The sequence below is a fragment of the Sphaerodactylus townsendi genome, linkage group LG03, assembly GCF_021028975.2.
Source record: "Sphaerodactylus townsendi isolate TG3544 linkage group LG03, MPM_Stown_v2.3, whole genome shotgun sequence".
NCBI classification, from domain to species: Eukaryota; Metazoa; Chordata; class Lepidosauria; order Squamata; family Sphaerodactylidae; genus Sphaerodactylus; species Sphaerodactylus townsendi.
Window position 1 is genome coordinate 165,742,284 of NC_059427.1, and position 19,420 is coordinate 165,761,703.

At 47.4% G+C, this 19,420-nt stretch overlaps 1 protein-coding gene across 2 annotated transcripts in view; it reads left to right on the top strand.

Moving 5' to 3' along the window:
* The window catches only part of LOC125430207 (meteorin-like protein), a 32,724-nt gene extending 14,132 nt beyond the window's left edge, over positions 1-18,592 (top strand). Inside the window, exons 4-5 of one of the 2 annotated variants that reach the window (XM_048492036.1) lie at positions 4,237-4,359; positions 17,455-18,592. In XM_048492036.1, the coding sequence (XP_048347993.1) occupies positions 4,237-4,359; positions 17,455-17,492 (161 nt within the window). In that variant the 3' untranslated portion in view covers positions 17,493-18,592. Of the gene's footprint in view, positions 1-4,236; positions 4,900-17,454 lie in introns of those variants that run through there. The other variant, XM_048492035.1, reaches the window with a different exon arrangement.
* Positions 18,593-19,420: the final 828 nt, after the last annotated feature.

A 19,420-nucleotide genomic window follows, 5' to 3' on the forward strand; every position in this document is an offset into this window, starting at 1 on the left:
CTGTTTGGGGGTGGATTCCAGCATCACAGCGGCTGCAGCGGGGGGGAACTCAGATTTTGCACCGGGCTCCATTTTCCCTCTATGCCTTTGCCCAGAGGGGAGGGCAGAAGGAACTGCTGGCTGCCGGCTGAGAGCCCAGCTGGTGGGGGGCAGGGCGAGGGAGTCGGCCATCCTGGCCTTTTATAAGTGCTAGGCCAAGGGCGGGGCTTGGGGAGGTGTGGCCATGCCCTTGGGGGAGGTGGGGGGTGGCCCCCCCGACCCCCCCCCCAAGAAAAATCTATACCTACATCCCTGGTCCCTGCTCAATGCTCCCATAAGAAGCCTGGCTGCCGTGTTCTGTACGAGTTTCAGTTTCCAGATCATGGCCAAAGGCAAGCCTGCGCAGAGCAAGTTACAGTAGTCTAGCCTGGAGGTGACTGTTGCATGAATCACAGTGGCTAGATCAGGGCTTAGCCTTGTTAATGCACACTGTTTCTCTGTTGTCCACATGATTGACAAATGTATGAATTGACTCCACTGGAAAGCACATTGTGAGATGATGGGTCCCTCATGTTGTCTATGAAATAGCTCGTTCACACATTGCATTACTTCATGTTTCCGTGACAAAACTGTGTGTATGAAACAGCTTTGTGCTTATGAGCTATATCAGTGACGGTGAACTTTTTCGAGACCGAGTGCCCAAATTGCAACCCAAAACCCACTTATTTATCACAAAATGCCAACACGGCAATTTAACCTGAATACTGAGGTTTTAGTTTAGAAAAAACGTTTGGCTCTGAGGCATGTGTTACTCAGGAGTAAGCTTGGTGGTAGTCAATGGCTTGGCTTTGAAGCAACCGTGCAACTCTTTGAATGGGTGAATCACGACCCTAGGAGGGTTTACTCAGCAGCAAGCCCCATTGCCAGCAACCAAGCTTACTCTCAGATAAAAGACTGTGTTTTTGTTCTTTGCGTGAAAATCAGTGGGATTTAACAGTGCTTAACAGGGTTACCTACCCTGCTTTCCCAAAACTAGGTCTTAGGTTTTAATGCTAATAATCGAGCCCAGTGGCCCAGGCCAGCCTAGATGTGGGGGGGGGGCAATTTCCCCCCACATGACGAACGCTGGTTGCGCGTGTCCACAGAGAGGGCTCTGAGTGCCACCTCTGGCACCCGTGCCATAGGTTCGCCACCACCGAGCTATATGGATTTTTAAGGACATAATTAAGACCAATGACAGCCTGGGAGGGATAGGTATGTGATTTAAATTAGGAAAGCAACACAGGAGGATAATCACTCAGACACCCGTAGAATTCATGTGCTGTGGCTCTAGTCCAGTGATGGCGAACCTTTTCAAGACCGAGTGCCCAAATTGCAACCCCAAACCCACTTATTTATCGTAAAGTGCCAACATGGCAATTTAACCCCTCAAGCAGGAGCCAGCCTGCTGTAGCCTCTAGCAAGTCCCACATGTGCCGCTCTGCGCCTCTCTAGCATCTTTGCCGCCTCTGCGCCCCCCCCCCCCACCGCCCGGGCAGCAGCTCCCTGGAGCACAGGCATGAGGCCCACCAGTGTCCCTGCTCGCTGTGGTGCACGCACATCAAGTTCAGCGGCCCAGGCCAGCCTAGATGTGTGAGGGGGGGGCGATTCCCCCCCACATGACAAACTCTGTGCACGCGTGCCCACAGAGAGTGCTCTGAGTGCCACCTCTGACACCCGTGCCATAGGTTCGCCATCACTGCTCTAGTCAAATTCTTCCCCATCACTACCATCCACCTCTGTGGTTGCTATTATATTAAAAAAAAAACAAAGCAAGGGAGATCGAATCGCATTTCTTTCGCAGAGCTTGCGAGCTATGGTAGTTAAAAACAGTGGACTCTAATCTGGAGGACTGGGTTTGATTCCCTGCTCCTCCACATGAAACCAGTTGGGAGACCTTGGCAGTGGCATCATCAGAAAATGGAGTCCAGGGCAAGAACTGATTTTGCGCGTTCCTTCCCTGCCCCACCCTGAGCACCCACAATGATTCTGAAAGGTTCCTTTTGCTCCCAGGGCAATCTACATATACTCAGAGAAATTACGTTAAATCAGGGTTGCCACCCTCCAGGTGGAGCCCAGATCTGGAGATCTGGAGAAAATGACTGCTTTGGATTGTGAACTCTATGACAACTTTCTCCTGCTCAGCTTCCTTCCATCTCCAGCAGCCACGCACAGCCTGCTTGCTACCTGAGTCTTCAGGGGTTTCCCAACCCACCTTTCTCCCCAGTAGGAACCAAAGCGGCTTAAATAGTGCTCCTCTCCTCCATTTTACCTTCACAACAGCCCTGCAAGGTAGGTTAGGCTGAGAGTGGCTGGCTCAAGGTCAGCCAGCAAACCTCCATGGAACTGGGGGAGGGGGGGGACAGAATGGGGGATAGAGAGAAAGGGTGAATGGAGAGAATGAGAAGAGAAGTGTTTGGATTTATATCCCCCCTTTCTCTCCTGTAGGAGACTCAAAGGGGCTGACAATCTCCTTGCCCTTCCCCCCTCACAACAAACACCCTGTGAGGTAGGTGGGGCTGAGAGAGCTCCAAGAAGCTGTGACTAGCCCAAGGTCACCCAGCAAAACAGTATAGTACAGTACAGTAAACCTTTATTAGGCATAAATTATAATCTCTACAAACAATAAAATCCTGTACATAAAGCTGAGAAGCTGTGACTAGCCCAACGTCACCCAGCTGGCATGTGTGGGAGTGCCCAGGCTGATCTGAATTCCCCAGATCAGCCTCCACAGCTCAGGCGGCAGAGCTGGGAATCAAACCCGGTTCCTCCAGATTAGATGCACGAGCTCTTAACCTCCTACGCCACTGCTGGGGGGGGGGGGGGCAGAATTGGGGGATGGTAGGGAAATGTTGCTGAGTGGGCCATGGGAGGACTGGCCAGGCTGCACGCTGCCGGGTCAGTGGGAGGGCTCCTTTGCTGCCACGGCCTGGCATACACCAATGTTAACTCTGCCCTGCTTGTTGGGAGGGCCACAGGAGGACTGGCTGGGCTGTGCACTGCTGGACCCTGCTGCTTGTTCTTAGGGGAAAGCGTGGGGGGATGCCGAAATGCATCCCTACATGACTTTCATGACCTGGGTCGTTTGCCCCCTCTGCCCAGTGGTGGGACTCAAATAATTTAACACCCGGTTGTTTACAAGCACCATTTTAACAACGGGTTCTGCCGAAGCGGCGCGAACCGGCTGAATCCCACCACTGCCTCTGCCCCCCTGGACCTTGGCTCAGTCACAGCTCTCTCAGAACACTCTCAAGGCCCACCTACTTCACACGGTGTTTGTTGTGGGGAGAGGAAGGGAAGGAGTTTGTAAACCGCTTTGAGATTCCTTAAGGTAGGGAAAAAGCAGGCCATGCTGAGCTCAGTATTCAATGGGCTTCTTTCCACCACTGATTGCGCCGTAGCAGAGAGAGGAGGAGAGAGAAGTGAGAGGAGGGGAGGGCAAATGGCCATGGCATCAAATCATTTGGCTGGCTGGCTGTGGCCTGTGGGCAATACTTTGGAGATCACTTCTTTAGACCATGGAGAACTGCTACCTACCACAAAACAGCCCCAAGGGAAAGTCCCCAGCTCTGCACCCAGCCTCCAGCTGAGCACCCCACGCTCCCCCGCCAAATTCCTCCCTATCTCCCCCTTCCCTGGCCAAAAAAACACCTTTTCTTTTGGCTGAGGCCTGCGGTGTGGGAAAGCAATCTCCATGTGGCTCTTTGCAGGCTCAAGATGCTCACCAAAGGGCCATGAGTAGGCATGTCAAGTGCTTCTCACAGAAGTCGCGTGGGTATTGCAATGAGGCAATGTGGAAGGCCTGGGAAGCCTCTCTTTCCCGTGCGAGGGTCGTTGCAACTCTGCTGCCAAAGCCCGGTCCAGGGGCATCTGAGCTCTGTCTCTCCAGTGCGCTTGCTGAAGGCATGAACTGCCTGCATGTCCACCAAAGGGGGGGGTGGCCCAGGGAGACAGCAGGGGGAGTTCAGGGGGGGTGGGGCAGGATGTTTGGTGGGGGGTCCAAAACACACACCCCAAAGTGGTCCAGGTGAATGGCGCCTGGGTGAAATGATCTCCCCTGCCCCCCATAGACATGCCACCGCTGCTATCAGTGACCGCTTGCTTAGTGTGCTAAATAGGACACTGGTATGTCACCAGGAGGCAGCGAGTGGCCATCGCAGGAAAGCACCGACTCTCTTTTAAGCATCTTTTCCTCTGTCTTGTGTTGTGTATCTCCAGTGGTGAGAGGCTCGATCCAAAACATCAGCCATGATTTGGAGAATCACGTGTCCCAAGTCGAAGTTGCTGCGCTGCAGGTCTACCGGCAGAAAAACCAGATCTTTCGGGAAGAGAAATCTACCGGTGAGTGGCGAGGGCCCGTCAAGACTCTGCTGCAGTGTAAGGTCAAGAAAGGGGACGGAGACTTCCTCTTCACCGGCAACGAGCACTTTGGTGAAGCTTGGCTGGGCTGCGCCCCACGATTTAAAGAATTCAGGGATGTCTATCAAATAGCCAGCAAGAAAGGAGCAAACCCTTGTGAGTTTCAGTTTGACTGAATGTGTTTTGAGGATCACAAGAAATGACTTAGGACAGTTTTCACATATGGGAAGAATGGTCTGATCAGAAAATGGGACCTGAGTGGGCTGTTAAAAGACATGTTTCCTTTAGGGAGAAAAAAAACAGTGCACCCTGATGGATAGAGGACATTTTGCACCAGGAAGACCTAGATAAGCCCCACCCATCTCACAGACCACTGTGAGGTCTTTGGGAAATTATTACTATCCGGTTTGTTCACTGGGAATACTGACCCACGTCACAGGATCGTTGTGAGGACAAACAATAAAGAATATAAAGCACTTTGCAAGCTACGAAACGACAAATAAATGAAGATGGCCTCTTAAAGTGAATGCGTACATTTTGAATTCCAAAGAGCACAGCATCCTGAAATGAAACTCCTTCTACTGCCATAAGAACATAAGAAAGAGCCTGCTGGATCAGACCACAGTCCATCTAGTCCAGCACTCTGCTACTCGCAGTGGCCCACCAGGTGCCTTTGGGAGCTCACATGCAGGATGTGAAAGCAATGGCCTGCTGCTGCTGCTGCTGCTGCTCCCGAGCACCTGGTCTGCTAAGGCATTTGCAATCTCAGATCAAAGAGGATCAAGATTGGTAGCCATAGATCGACTTCTCCTCCATAAATCTGTCCAAGCCCTTTTTAAAGCTATCCAGGTTAGTGGCCATCCCCACCTCCTGTGGCAGCATATTCCAAACACCAATCACACGTTGCGTGAAGAAGTGATGCACTGTCACGGGTGAGTCCCAGCTCTGCTAAGATTGCATTCAGATGAATAGGTGCACATTCAGGCAGTGTGGTGTAGTGGTTAAGAGCGGCATACTCAAATCTGGAGAACCAGATTTGGTTCCGTGTTCCTCTACATGAGTGTTGGACTCTGATCTGGTGACCCAGGTTTGTTTCCCAACTCCTCCACATGAAGCCTGCTGGGTGACCTTGGGCAAATCACAGTTCTCTCTGAACTCTCTCAGCCCCACCTGCCTCACAAGGTGTCTGTTGTGGGGAGAGGAAGGGAATGAGTTTATAAGCTCCTTTCAGACTCCTTACAATAGAGAAAAGTGGGGTATAAATACAGCTCTTATTCTCAGGAGAGTTGAAGGAATCGTACTTGATTTCACATAATCTCCCTGCACCCCTCTAACCAGGGGCAGAGCGAGGGGAAACTGCACCCTGCGCCCCTTCCGCAGCGCTGCCCACCTCTACCCCACCCTGGAACGCCCCCACCGTGCCCCCGCCACAGCGTGCGCCCGGGCATCAGTATACACACACCCTGGGCATTACGCCTCTAACATGTTACATTTGCTTTGACACACTTGAGTGAACTGTTTCTCAAACAGAGCAAGCATCTCCATGCATCTTCACTTTTGTGCCTGCAAAAGTTCTCCCCGCCATTGAACCGGTGTCGTGACTGAGTCAGTCTATGACGACTGAGGCTGAGATTAAGCTTGGGAGAGCCACTCTTATCTCACCTCGGTCTTGGGTTCTTTTCCCTCCTATTAAACTCCAGACCAGCTGATTGTTCAAGGATTTATTGTAAAAGTTCAAAACAAAGAAATAAAACATAAATGCGTTTAGAGATTAATCAACTAGTTACATCCCTTTTGGTTCTTTGTCCCCATTCCGGGAACCCATGGCCCAGAGATGCTTCCCTGACCACGTCTCAAGATGGAATTCAAAAACCTTTGTTTTCCCCTTCTCAGGAAAACTCTGTTCAGGCCATGAAGTAACTTAGGCCTTTGAAGTTTCATCCTAGCACCTCTGCATAGTTTCCTGTCCTCCCTTCAGGAGATCAAAAGGTAAAGATGCTTTTCACAGTCATATGTGACTTCCCTTTACTGTAGCGATAGCATCTTCCATGACACAGTCCTTTGGCCCATCAAGGGCCCATCAAGACCAGTATTGCCTGCCTAGGTTGACAGGAGTATTTCTGGGTCCCAGGTGGAGGTTTTCTGCCTTACCTACAACCTGGAGATGACAGAAATTGAACCTGGAACGTTCCCCATGCAAAGCTGATGTTCTTCTACTGAGCTACCACTCCTCCCCTGAATGAAGCCTCTATGAACGAATGTTGGGGCAAGACCTTTATTCCCAACATAGAGGTCCTGTTTGGACTGAGGCTCCCGGGTGATGAAAATACACCCCAAGTAGACATGATACCACAGCATAGCAAATGTCCACATTCTTACCGCTTTTGATGCCAGCTCTGGAGACAGGGATCTTGCAACAGAATGAGTGTCATAACAGTGGCGTAGTGGTTAGGAGCAGGTGCACTCTAATCTGGAGAACCAGGTTTGATTCCCTGCTCTGCCACTTGAGCTGTGGAGGCTTATCTGGGGAACGAGACACACTCCAGCTGGCTGACCTTCGGCTAGTCACAGCTCTTCGGAGCTCTCTCAACCCCACCTACCTCACAGGGTGTTTGTTGGGGGTGGGGGGGAGGAAAGAAGATTGTAAGCCCCTTTGAGTCTCCTTACAGGAGAGAAAGAGGGGGGGGGTATAAATTCAAACTCTTCTTTAGGTTACAAAATAATGATGAAGCAGGACTGCTGTTTTCAGCTGGACTACAAAACCTCTAGAATGGCCAATTTCAGCATCTTATTTGAAAATGAGGTGGGGTTGCAAAGAGAAGGGAGGGTTGCAAATTCATTCAGGCCATTCCTGAATCTCTTGTGCACTTTGGAGTGACAAAACCATCCCTTTTGATTGCTTTGAACAAAATGTGCTGTTAATTCCACATTAAGAAGAGTTTTGGATTTATATCCCCCCTTTCTCTCCTGCAGGAGACTCAAAGGGGCTGACAATCTCCTTGCCCTTCCCCCCTCACAACAAACACCCTGTGAGGTAGGTGGGGCTGAGAGAGCTCCGAGAAGCTGTGACTAGCCCAAGGTCACCCAGCTGGCGTGTGTGGGAGTGCACAGGCTAATCTGAATTCCCCAGATAAGCCTCCACAGCTCAAGCGGCAGAGCGGGGAATCAAACCCGGTTCCTCTAGATTAGATACACGAGCTCTTAACCTCCTACGCCACTGCTGCCACAGCGCAATTCCGTTCATGGATCTGTGTTGCGGTAGCTGGAAGTGTCGCAGCGCAGGCAGCGCTCCAGAGAGGGTTTGGGGCAGCACATCAGGGAGAGAAACTTGAAATCTTTCCCACCATTGGCCACAATGGCTTACACGCAGTGGTGGGATTCAGCAGGTTCACACCATTTCAGCAGAATTAGTTGCTAAAATGGTACTTGTAAACAACCAGTTGTTAAATTACTGGAATCCCACCACCAGAAGCGGTTGTTAAATTATTTTAATTCCACCACTGCTTATGTAACCTCTATCTGTGGGTTCTGTGGGGCAGAACTTGGAATGAGTTTGCAACAACAAATTTAAAAAAAACAAAATGGTTTATGTACTTTCTTAACATATAACATATAACATCAACATTTAACATCACACTTCAAGGTCCTGTTCAGGTTGCATTTTCAAGTCCTTATATTTACAGTCTACTGATACTGCCAAGCCCAATTCTTCTTTGCAAGTGGGTTGGCTCCTGAAGACTCCAAGGGCTTGATGAACAGGATTCAACATGGTGAAGGTTTCCAGGAGAACTCTCACCCATTAAAACCACAAAAAGAAACCCTGAAACAATAAACTCCAACATTTACAACATAGCAAAAATAAACAATTACCTTCACAGTAATTCCCAACAACATTGCAGTTACCTTAACAAGGTGTTAAGGGCTTATACAAATCAAGGTCCGAGTCTGGTAGCCTTGTCTCCTCCAAACTGCATGAGGTCTGCTGCAGCCTCTTGCTGCTTTGAGTCTCCACCTCTTACTGGGTCAACCCATTCTGAGCATGGGGGTTACACTTACACTTCACAAAGTGCAGCGCAAGTTCAGGAGGCTGGGAGCCAGCATTCCCATGCCGAAACATTCATGGAAGCTGACTAATGTCGGCACCCCACTCCACCCCCGCCCAGGACTGCCGTACCGTGCCCCATGCTGATTTCTAGGTTTCAGTATCGCAAAGTTGAGGTGCAGCTGGACCCTGTGGAGGGGGCAAACGTGTCAGCATGCCCCCCCCCACCATTTCCTCTGCAGATTCCCCCCGCATCTGGATTGGGCAACCCCTCTTTCAAATTTTATTAATTTATGAATGTATCTAGTTAGAATATGCCTTAGAGTTTAGTTAGTTGATGCCTTTTTTCCCACGTGGTCCGAGTCCCTAAAGTGAGGACCATAAAAAAAAATTAAAGCATTTGAGCAATGAAAAACAACCTCTCGATTATACCACACCAGGGAGGGGTTACTGGGAGTATACCAAATGAAACCACAAAAGCCTTCACTTATTGGCAGAAGACACGGATAGAGGGAGACAGACGTATCTTCCCGGGGAAGGAGTCCCAGAGTTTTAGTGTCACAACCACAACAATCCTTTGTCTGGCCACTACCAGTCTAGCTTCAGATGGTGGGAGCAACCAAAACAGCAGATCCTTGGAAGATGACCACAGCGTAGGGCAGGGGTGGGCAATTATTTTTAACATGGGGCCGCATAAGGAACAGAAAATATTGTGGAGGGCCGGGCCAAAAGGCTGAACTCAATTCTGCATAATAGGGGCTGGATGTGGCCCCCGGGCCGTATAATGCCCAGATCTGGCATAGGGTTAGGTTCATAGGGGAGAAGGTGGTCCTTGAGGCATGTTTTCGAATCTCAAACTGAGCTGCTCTTGGTGTTGCCGTTTTTAAAAAGACAGCAGCCAGCATATCACAGACACGCACTTCAACACTTCATTCTGAGAACACAATACAACAGTTTCATGAGTTTTACCGAACTGCCTCAGAAACCAATTTTCCTTTGTTTAAAAGCAGAATTGGGTGTGTGTGTGTGTGTGTGTGTGTGTGTGTGTGTGTGTGTGTGTGTGTGTGTGTGTGTGTGTGTGTGTGTGTGTGTTAGTAACTGTTCTTTTCATTTCTGGTCCTCCATATGATCTTGAGAAAACTCCACCCGCACTGCTTTCACTATCCTTCATATGAAGTTAGGGGAACAATGGCCGAATTCCCACCGAGAAAATAAATATGGATACATCCAGGTTTCAAAAGAAACAGTACCTTTTCATCACGCATTCTCCCTCCCTACTCCACTGAAGACCTCGATTTCTATCAAGGATTCAAGTCATGCAGATTCAGGTTACACTCTCTGATTGGCTGTCATGCTGTTTTGGGGCAGGACCTTTTTTTAAAAAAAATTCTGCATGCAGTCATGTGATTACGTCACTACGTGGCAGCATCAGTGAATTTGATTGACTATGAGCTGGAACATTACTCCGTCCCTGATTGAAAACTCATAATCCTAATTTTTTGCTTGAATGTGGCTACATATGAACAATATTTGCTAAACATCTGGACATGTGCATCGTTACACATCTGCTCGTGCCAACCCATCCATGTGTCCTAGTTTCACCGTGGCTACAGCAAAAAAAAGGCTGCGCGTGCATTGTGCACAGCCCACTGTGCGCTGTACCTCAACTGACCATACTAACATCTTTATCTGAAACAGTTTGCACACATGTCATTGCTGGACCACAGCAAAAGATGCCCTTCTGTGTGAACAAACATGGCAAGGAGTTTATGCCACAACACTCTGTCTCACAAGAAGATGTTAGTAGATTGTATATTCCTCAGCCACAGAACTCAATATTCCTGATATTCTTTGTTGTAGAACGCTCCATCCGGGTCCTGGTGCCTGCCTAGCCTTGCCTAGTCCCCTCAACCATTTGAAAGTTCGATGATAGTTGTTCAATGTTATAAATGCTCTTGTATCAAAGTAAAGTAAGGCAAAGTTTCCCCTTCAGTCGTGTCTGACCCTGGGGTACTACTGCGAGCAGTGATTTCATAGGCAAGCCGTTTTTGTGGGGTAGTTTGCCATTGCTTTCCCCAGCTATTCTTTACCCCCTAGCTGTGAGCTAGGTACTCATTCACCGATCAAGGAATGGATGGATGGCTGAATTGACCATGAGCCAGCTGCCAGGATATCTGACCCACAGGGGGCTCGAACTCCTGGCCGTGTGGGTGGCAGTGCAAGCACTTAACCACTACGCCACGCAGCTCCTATGTATCAAAGCACCATGGTCAATAATGTGCAAAATGATGGTTTTGACAAAGACAGCATGTAAAAATAAATAATTATTGTATTTGTTTGGGCCTATATCCTATAATTTTCTCAGCTTCCAGGGGAGGTTGAACTTCCCCCCCCCCCCCCCCCCGTGAGAAAATGTCTGCCATGGAGGGTGGACTCGACAGCCATATTCCTCACTGAGACCCTTGCACTGGTCCCAAAAGCCACAGCTTCTGAGAATCTACCCCCAAATGTCCTGGATTTGCCCGCCGGGAGTTGGCAACCCACGACAACCATGGCTGAGGATGATCCCGGCCTTCCTCCCTTCCACGATCTACAAGCTTACCCTCCACTGTGAAGTAAACCTTCCAAGATCCACATGCAAGGCTTTCCCCATGCACTCCTGCCCTCCTTGGCAATGCAGAAGCAAACAATTCCCACCTACCCCCGCCTCCCCATCAAACAGCCCCGACGAGTGCAACCTTGCAGGGCTGCAGGTAATAACTTCTCTAAAACCTGACATCGTATTTCTCACCTGGACTCAGCCAGGCTGCCATCTGCCAGGAAAGCCCCTGGAGCTCAGCGGGGCTGCTGGGGGGTCTGCCACCCAAGGTGGCACTGATGGGGTCCCCCATGTGGTCCCGCCCCCAAGAAGGACCTGGGGGAGGGGGAAATGAGGCCACCCAAAGCAGGGTCGACCCCTGACCCCCCCATTCAAGGAGGCAGACTGAGGTTAGGATTGTGCTGAAAATTTGCGCTCCTGCAACTCCTTCCCGTTTCCCGCCCTTCGCTGCTCACCTGTTCAAGAGGATCCACCAGTGGATCAAGAGGATTCCCCGCCCTGCGCCGTCATCACCGGCATCAGCCATCCAGGCAGCTGGGACAGGGAAGCCGGAAGTGGCTTGGGATAGCCGTCTCAGGCTGTGCCTCTTTAGGAACGGTGACTCTTTCCCATTAACCCTTAGGGTGACTTTCCAAAGGAGGCTGAGAGGACCCAAGCCATGCGGAACCACAGTGCAAGGACGAAAGAGTCGCATACGGCTCCAGAGCTGCAGGTTGCAGACCCCTGGGCTAGTCAAAGTTCTTCTGAGCTCTCCCAGCCTCACCTACCTCACAGGGTGTTTGTTGTGAGGGGGAAAGGAGTTTGTAAGCCCCCTTGAGTCTCCTTGCAGGAGAGAAAGGGGGGATTTAAATCCATTTCTGCTTCTGCTTCTTCTACTTTTGTTTCTAGGTGAGATGCTTTGGGCTGGAGGAGGAGGAATCCTTTGCCTGAACTTCTTGCAGCCCAAAGCTGGATAAATGCTACAGAGATGCACACAACACAAGCCTTTATTGGCATATAAAACAGGACAAAATTTTAAAACAAAACAAAGTTAAGAAATACAGTTAAAATTACTAATTTCCAGTATAAAATTTGCAACAGTTTCACAAAAGAGCACATCAGAGCTGTTCAGGAGATTGGATATCTTATAACACTCATGCCACTGAGAACATTGCAAGAAAATGGAAATCACGTATTTCATGCGTATCTTATTGTATTTAGGGCATAGAAACAAAGAATGGTCAAGTGTTTCAACCGTAGTCATATCACATGAACAAACTCTTTTAGAACGTTCCATATTTTTAAATCTTCCCTCCAGCAGAGCTGATGGCAGCACATTACACCTTGCAGTAGCCAAGGCTCTCCTCTGGGTGGGATTAATCAGCAGACGAAGATATGCTGCCATAATTCCTCGCTCGCATGGGATTAATAATGTAGTCGGAGAACAGGTTGTCTTGGCAGCACGAGTCAAATTATGAAAATCAAGATCCAAGAGCCTATTCTTAACTAGTCTGAAGGCTTCCACCTTTGTGAGCATAAGGAGTGATTCCAAAGGGAAACCAATAGCTTCAACCTTTCTAAAGATCAAAGTATACCATTCTGAAATAAAGTGATCTAATAACAGAGAGGGAATATAGCTATTGGATCCCCCTAGAAAATGTATATGCAGCCAATATTTTATGGCCCTTGTCCATGCCAAGGTTTCTAGAGTTATTTGGCCCATCTCAATGCACAACGCAGCATAAGGCACACATCTAGGGAGCCCCATTAGTTTCCGAAGGAATTTGGAATGTAATAAATTAAATGATTTATTTATTGCTGAAATCCAAATGGGGGAACCGTACAGTGGCAAGGAGATGCAATAAGGCACTCCCCTTTTTATACTGTTAGGTCACATCCTAGTTTAAATGCACAGGATTGCCCCCCTGGCATCCCGTTTGGTAATTGGCTAAGATCTAGTATCTGCAGAGAGTTTAAAACTGCACATATTCCCCCTCTGAGAAACAGCCCTAGTTCAACATTTCAGGAAACTGACAGAAGAAAGGCCAGAGGGCACACAGACATGAGCTTGGTTCCAAAGAACCATCCATAGACAGCACATATGATACTCATGCTCTGCAGAGGATGTGGAATAAACTGTACAAACAGTTGTGTTGTGGTAATAGGTGAAGGGCAACAGGTATATTTACAATATATACAGTGGTGGGATGCAAAAATTTTAGTAACAGGTTCCCTCGCCAGTCCCCCCTCAGCAAAGGAGGCAGAGGCGTACCTAGGCAAACCTGAGCCTTGGGCAAAACCTGAGTTGGATGCTCCCCCCCCCCCATGGGCAGCCACCCCACCATGACCCCCCAAAAATTTTTTGCACCAGGTCATTTCTAAATCATCATCACATTATAGAAAATGCCCCAACTCACAAATCTGAACACAGCAATGGTGAAACACACAGGTTCTTTGATAGAAACTGGTGAGATAAAAGGTACGAAAGGCTGAGAATCCATGAATTGCGTACGTGGAAGGGATTAACCCAGTTCAGGGAGTTACATTATTAGTCGCAATTGCTATATGGAATCTTCACGTTCAAAGGCAGTATGCCTCTCGGGGAGGCGAGGGCGTGGAGATGGAAAAGCGGACCCAATTAGTAACCCCCTCTCGGCACACACAAATAATTAGTAACCCACTCTCGGGAACTGGTGAGAACCTGCTGGATCCCACCTCTGAATATATAATCCTGTCAAAGCAGAGTAACGAGCAGAAATGTGGATTGTGGGGCACATTAAATTAGAACAGTCATCTCCCAAGTGACTCAGAAGTTCATAAACATGAAGAGAACTTTAACTGAGAGAAAAATAAACAGTATATACATATTAACAAAGTATCACATATATGTCCGTACATTCACAGCTCATTGTTTGTTACAGTTTGGTTGTGATAGTAAACTTATACAGCATCTTTAGTCAAAAATTCATGCTCTTATATAGCATGCACTTCGAACACATGGAATCCCAGAAGAATATGTGCAATGGAAGCAAATCTGGTCGCCGCATCTCAAAAAGGATATTGAGGAGATAGAAAAAGTGCAGAGAAGGGCAACAAGGATGATTGAGGGACTGGAGCACCTTCCCTATGAGGAGAGGCTGCAGCGTTTGGGACTCTTTAGTTTGGAGAGGAGACGGCTGAGGGGGGATATGATTGAAGTCTATAAAATTATGCATGGGGTAGAAAATGTGGACAGAGAGAAATTTTTCTCTCTTTCTCACAATACTAGAACCAGGGGGCATTCATTGAAAATGCTGGGGGGAAGAATTAGGACTAATAAAAGGAAACACTTCTTCACGCAACGTGTGATTGGTGTTTGGAATATGCTGCCACAGGAGGTGGTGATGGCCACTAACCTAGATAGCGTTAAAGGGGGCTTGGACAGATTTATGGAGGAGAAGTCGATTTATGGCTACCAATCTTGATCCTCTTTGATCTGAGATTGCAAATGCCTTAACAGACCAGGTGATCGGGAGCAACAGCCGCAGAAGGCCATTGCGTTCACATACTGCATGTGACCTCCCAAAGACACCTGGTGGGTTACTGCGAGTAGGAGAGAGCTGGACTAGATGGACTCTGGCCTGATCCAGCTGGCTTGTTCTTATGTTCTTATGTTCAAATGCTATATAGCAAAGTAACAAGCATGGTGCGGTGTCCAGCAGGAATCTCCCCACCTTTTAACATCAGTCCCGGCGTACATCAAGGCTCTGCCCTATCACCGTTGCTGTTTATACTTTGCATGGATACTCTTACTTGCAGACGGCACACCCATGGACACTTCTGCACGCTGATGACGTCGTACTTGCCAACAAGTGTAGGCATATAGCCCTGTTAAAAGGATTCCAGCAATCCCAATGAGTAACTTATAAGTAAGATTGTTTCCTTCCCCCCATTATTCTTTTCCTTGTAATGGGGTGTTGGCAACCATAAAGCTGCTGAACAAGAAACATGCAGGCCTCATGCACTTTACTTTTCTTTTTCTATTGACCAAAGATTCACAGCCTTGGGGAATACCCTTTGTACTAACTTACCCATTGGAATTTGGGAGATATTAAATTATGTGTTCATTTAGACCTTGTAATGCTTGCTGGCACCACAAGTCTGTCCTTTTTCTGATACAAACTAGAACACAGCCAAATGTTTAGGCTCTTTGTTTAGATGAGTGGGGCAACTGAGAACAATGCTGATAAGATGGAGCTAGGTCCTAGTTCACAGGACGTCAGAAGTGTGAAATACTGCCATCCTCCAATGAATGCATTAAAATGGCTAAAATGTTTTAGGTAAGGGGAAGATCTCCTCCTTCTTGAGTGATTGATGGATGATGATGGTACTTTGGGGTGTATTCTTTTTCTGCCATTTTGATGTAACCTGCCTTTATCCTATAAAAGTAGGAGACCGCAGCCATTATAGTGTGGCTCCTCTGATGCTAGCTTGCCCTTCTAAGAACATAAGAACAAGCCAGCTGGATCAGACCAGAGTCCATCTAGTCCAGCTCTCCTACTCGCAGTGGCCCACCAGGTGCTATTGGGAGCTCATATGCAGGATGTGAAAGCAATGGCCTTCTGCGGCTGTTGCTCCCGATCACCTGGTCTGTTAAGGCATTTGCAATCTCAGATCAAAGAGGATCAAGATTGGTAGCCATAGATCGACTTCTCCTCCATAAATCTGTCCAAGCCCCTTTTAAAGCTATCCAGGTTAGTGACCATCACCACCTCCTGTGGCAGCATATTCCAAACACCAATCACCCGTTGCATGAAGAAGTGTTTCCTTTTATTAGTCCTTATTCTTCCCCCCAGCATTTTCAATGGATGCCCCCTGGTTCTAGTATTGTGAGAAAGAGTGAAAAATTTCTCTCTGTCAACATTTTCTACCCCATGCATAATTTTATAGACTTCAATCATATCCCCCCCTCAGCCGTCTCCTCTCCAAACTAAAGAGTCCCAAACGCTGCAGCCTCTCCTCATAGGGAAGGTGCTCCAGTCCCTCAATCATCCTTGTTGCCCTTCTCTGCACTTTTTCTATCTCCTCAATATCCTTTTTGAGATGCGGCGACCAGAACTGAACTGAACACAGTACTCCACAGTACTTTTGTTGGCCTGAATAAAATATTTCTTTGATTTTATTCATTGTCGGCTTGAGCTTTTTGGCTTAAATATTTTGAACCCGTTACCCTGCAGTAACACAAGGACCGCCAGGCGCTACAGCAACAGTTGCAGTCATGGAACAATCGGCTCACAGAATATGGATTAGGTCTGAACATTCCAAAAACTGAATACCTCGAATGTGGCCCCCAAACAGATGGAGGGATCGAAATCAGCCGCCAGAAATTAAATAAGGTCACCAAATTCAAATGCCTTGGATCACTGGTTTCAGCTGATGGAAACACATTGACAGATGCCCAGTCACGAGTCAATACTGCGTGGCTTAAATGGCGGCAAACCACTGGCATCTTGTGTGACAAGAAAGGCCAAAATCTACAAAACAGTTGTTCACCCAGTAGCACTGCACGGAGCCGAATGCTGGCCAGCAACAAGAAAACATGTCGTGGAAATGAGGATGCTTCGATGGATGCTAAACCTGACGCTGTTCGACCATGTGCTGAACGATGACATACGGCAAAGATTTAAAATAACACCAATTGACCAGTACATGAGGCAGGTGTTACTACAGGGTAACGATTTAAATAATAAAAACTTAAAGAAGCTCAAGTCGAAATAAAATAAAGTTCTGAAAAACTTTATTAGCCAACTCTGGGCAGAGACAGGATCAGGGGAGCTCACACAAAATGGCAGTGTGTTCTCACTTGTATAGTATTAATGACAGGTTACATCAAAATGGCAGCAAAGAATACACCCCCAAATGCCCACATCATCAATCAATCATACAAAAAGGTGGAGATTTTCCCTGTTCCCACAGTATTTTGGGGTTGTCCAAAGTCCCCATTGGAAGATGTCAGCATTTCACCCTTTGACGTAAAGTGAACTAGAAACCCTTGTTTCCTCTTATCATTAATGTTTCTTGTTGTCCTGTTCCTTAAACAAGGAGTTTGAACATTCCCATAGGCCTTTTCTATTGTTTTAGGAAGAGGGCAACTTTAAAGTATCTGCTGGGTACAACAGGGTCTCAAAAACAGTTTAGTTTGCACATTTTGTATAACAGTGAACAAAGGCATCTTTGGAGTTTATTTGGCTGATTTAGCATTATTAGTGAAAGAATAGGTTTGAGGCCTGCATGATTTCTGGTTTGCAGCTTTTATGGTTGCCATCTCTCCATTATAAGGAAAAACAATGGAGGGAAAGAAAAGTTTATCTTTCCTTTATGAATCCAAAATCCTTTTCCCTTTCTCTCATATATTTTCTCTCTTGCTTACACTTGCTGTTTCTTTCTTTCTTCTTCTTGTCCTTCTGCGCTTACACAGGCACGGCTAAGGTGGTATGGCCACGTCATGTGCCATGAGGAAACATCCGAAGCAAAGGCAGCCCTGCACCTTGAACCTGGCGGATGCCGCCCACGTGGCAGACCCAAAAAACAGCGGATGGACACAATCAATGAAGACCTCTGGGCAAAAAACCTTATCCCAGAAGACACTCAAAATCGTGACCCTTGGAAGAGACAGTTACAAAACTGATCCTGCACATGCAGGAAACCAGTTTGGAAAGAAGTCAAAAACACTTTTACATAGCATTGCTTAGCAGTACACAGAGAAACCTCTTTTCTCTCAGTCAGGGAACCAACAGTTTTTAACTGTCACCTTTGGAATGTTCGTGCAGCTTCCCAGAATTCCCTGCTGCTTGTGCTGCGCTGTGGTAACAGGCAGGTAGGTCGTGTAGGTATACACGTGCCTCCGCTTGTGCAAGTCAGCTTGCAGATCCATCACATTGCAAGTGTGTAGGGTCCTCAAGGGCACTTGTGCCTTGTTCTCCTTTACAGACGGAAAAAAGAATCGGTGACAACAAACACCAAATTGTGCTCAGAAAAACAATGTTTCAAATCAGGGGCATCCTTATTTGATTGTGATCCCCACTGCTGGAGTGAACAGGAAGTAATCACTAATAAAAAGTGTCATTAAATAATCAAAGCTGCGGTTTCTTTTGAAAGGATTTTTAAAGGAGAGAATTATGGGTCCAACCCAGAACTACTCCAATCCATGGGATTTACCACCCTTTCCAATAGCAAACCGCCTCTCCCCTACGTTTTAGAAAGCTACAGTGCTATTTCTTCAGTACTGAAAGCATTTTTGCCAGATATTTCAAGTAATATAGCTTGAGCAGTTTTAAAAGTGGTCCCCCCACCCCGCCCCCACTTTTCACACACATAGAAAGGCAGTGCTCAAATCATTTTGGGACCACGAATCCCTTGTGTTGGCATTCTCTCCTAAATTCTCTCCTTCTTTTCAATCAGCTTTTATTATTTTAATGGACGATCCCTCCTGCCCTCCCACAGCTTTTGGACTTGCTCACATAATTGCCTATATTTTATGTAAATTGAATTGTTACACCATAAAATGATATACAAATGTGTCTACCACACAATGTCTAATAAAGAGCTTGAATAAACACATTATCTACAATATAACGGCATCTTACAGCAGCCTGGGAAACACAGACCTGACAGATGCGGGCCCATGGCAAGGCTTAGAAGAAAAGTGAATGGGGAGGGCTCCGATAGACCACAATTAATTGACTTTTAAAATAACTCCTTTTTTCACAGTTCTACTTGGCTGAGCAGGATTCACAAATTGCTGTCTTGAACTTCTTAATGGGACAAAATAGCTGCCAATGAACGTCGAAGTGACACGGACTTTGAATGGGAGCTGTACAATGACCACACCATGACACGGTTTTAACTGACACATTGATTATTTGAGAAGTCGGCACCACTCAATTGAAGGCAGAGGAGAAGGGGGTGGGCTGGGGTGCGTGGCGGGGAGAAGAGGGAAATGGCAGCAGAGGGCGTGCACATTTGGAGGGTGAACCTATTTTACACAAAGGAAGAAAACTTTTGCAAAACTGGAATTTTCAAAGCACGTTACGTGCTTCCAGGCAGTTCACTGGAGTAGTCACTTCTAGGCAGAGATTGCAAACCGGGCTTGAAACTAACCGTGGTTACTGTTGGCGTCAGTGCAGAGGTAGTACTGTTGCTTTTGAAATGACTAGGGTTATTTATTTATTTTTATTTATTTGCTTGATTTAGGAACCGCCCACCCCCAAAGGGCTCTGGGCGGTGTACAGTAGATACATAATACAAATACAACAATGCATAATTCATTACCAGAAAGCCTAGAGGAAAACATGCCCCATCCCATAACAGGTTTAACAGGATGCTGCACACACAGAAATACTCTTTCCCCCCCCCCCCCCCGGGCTTCAACCTTCCACTTCCAC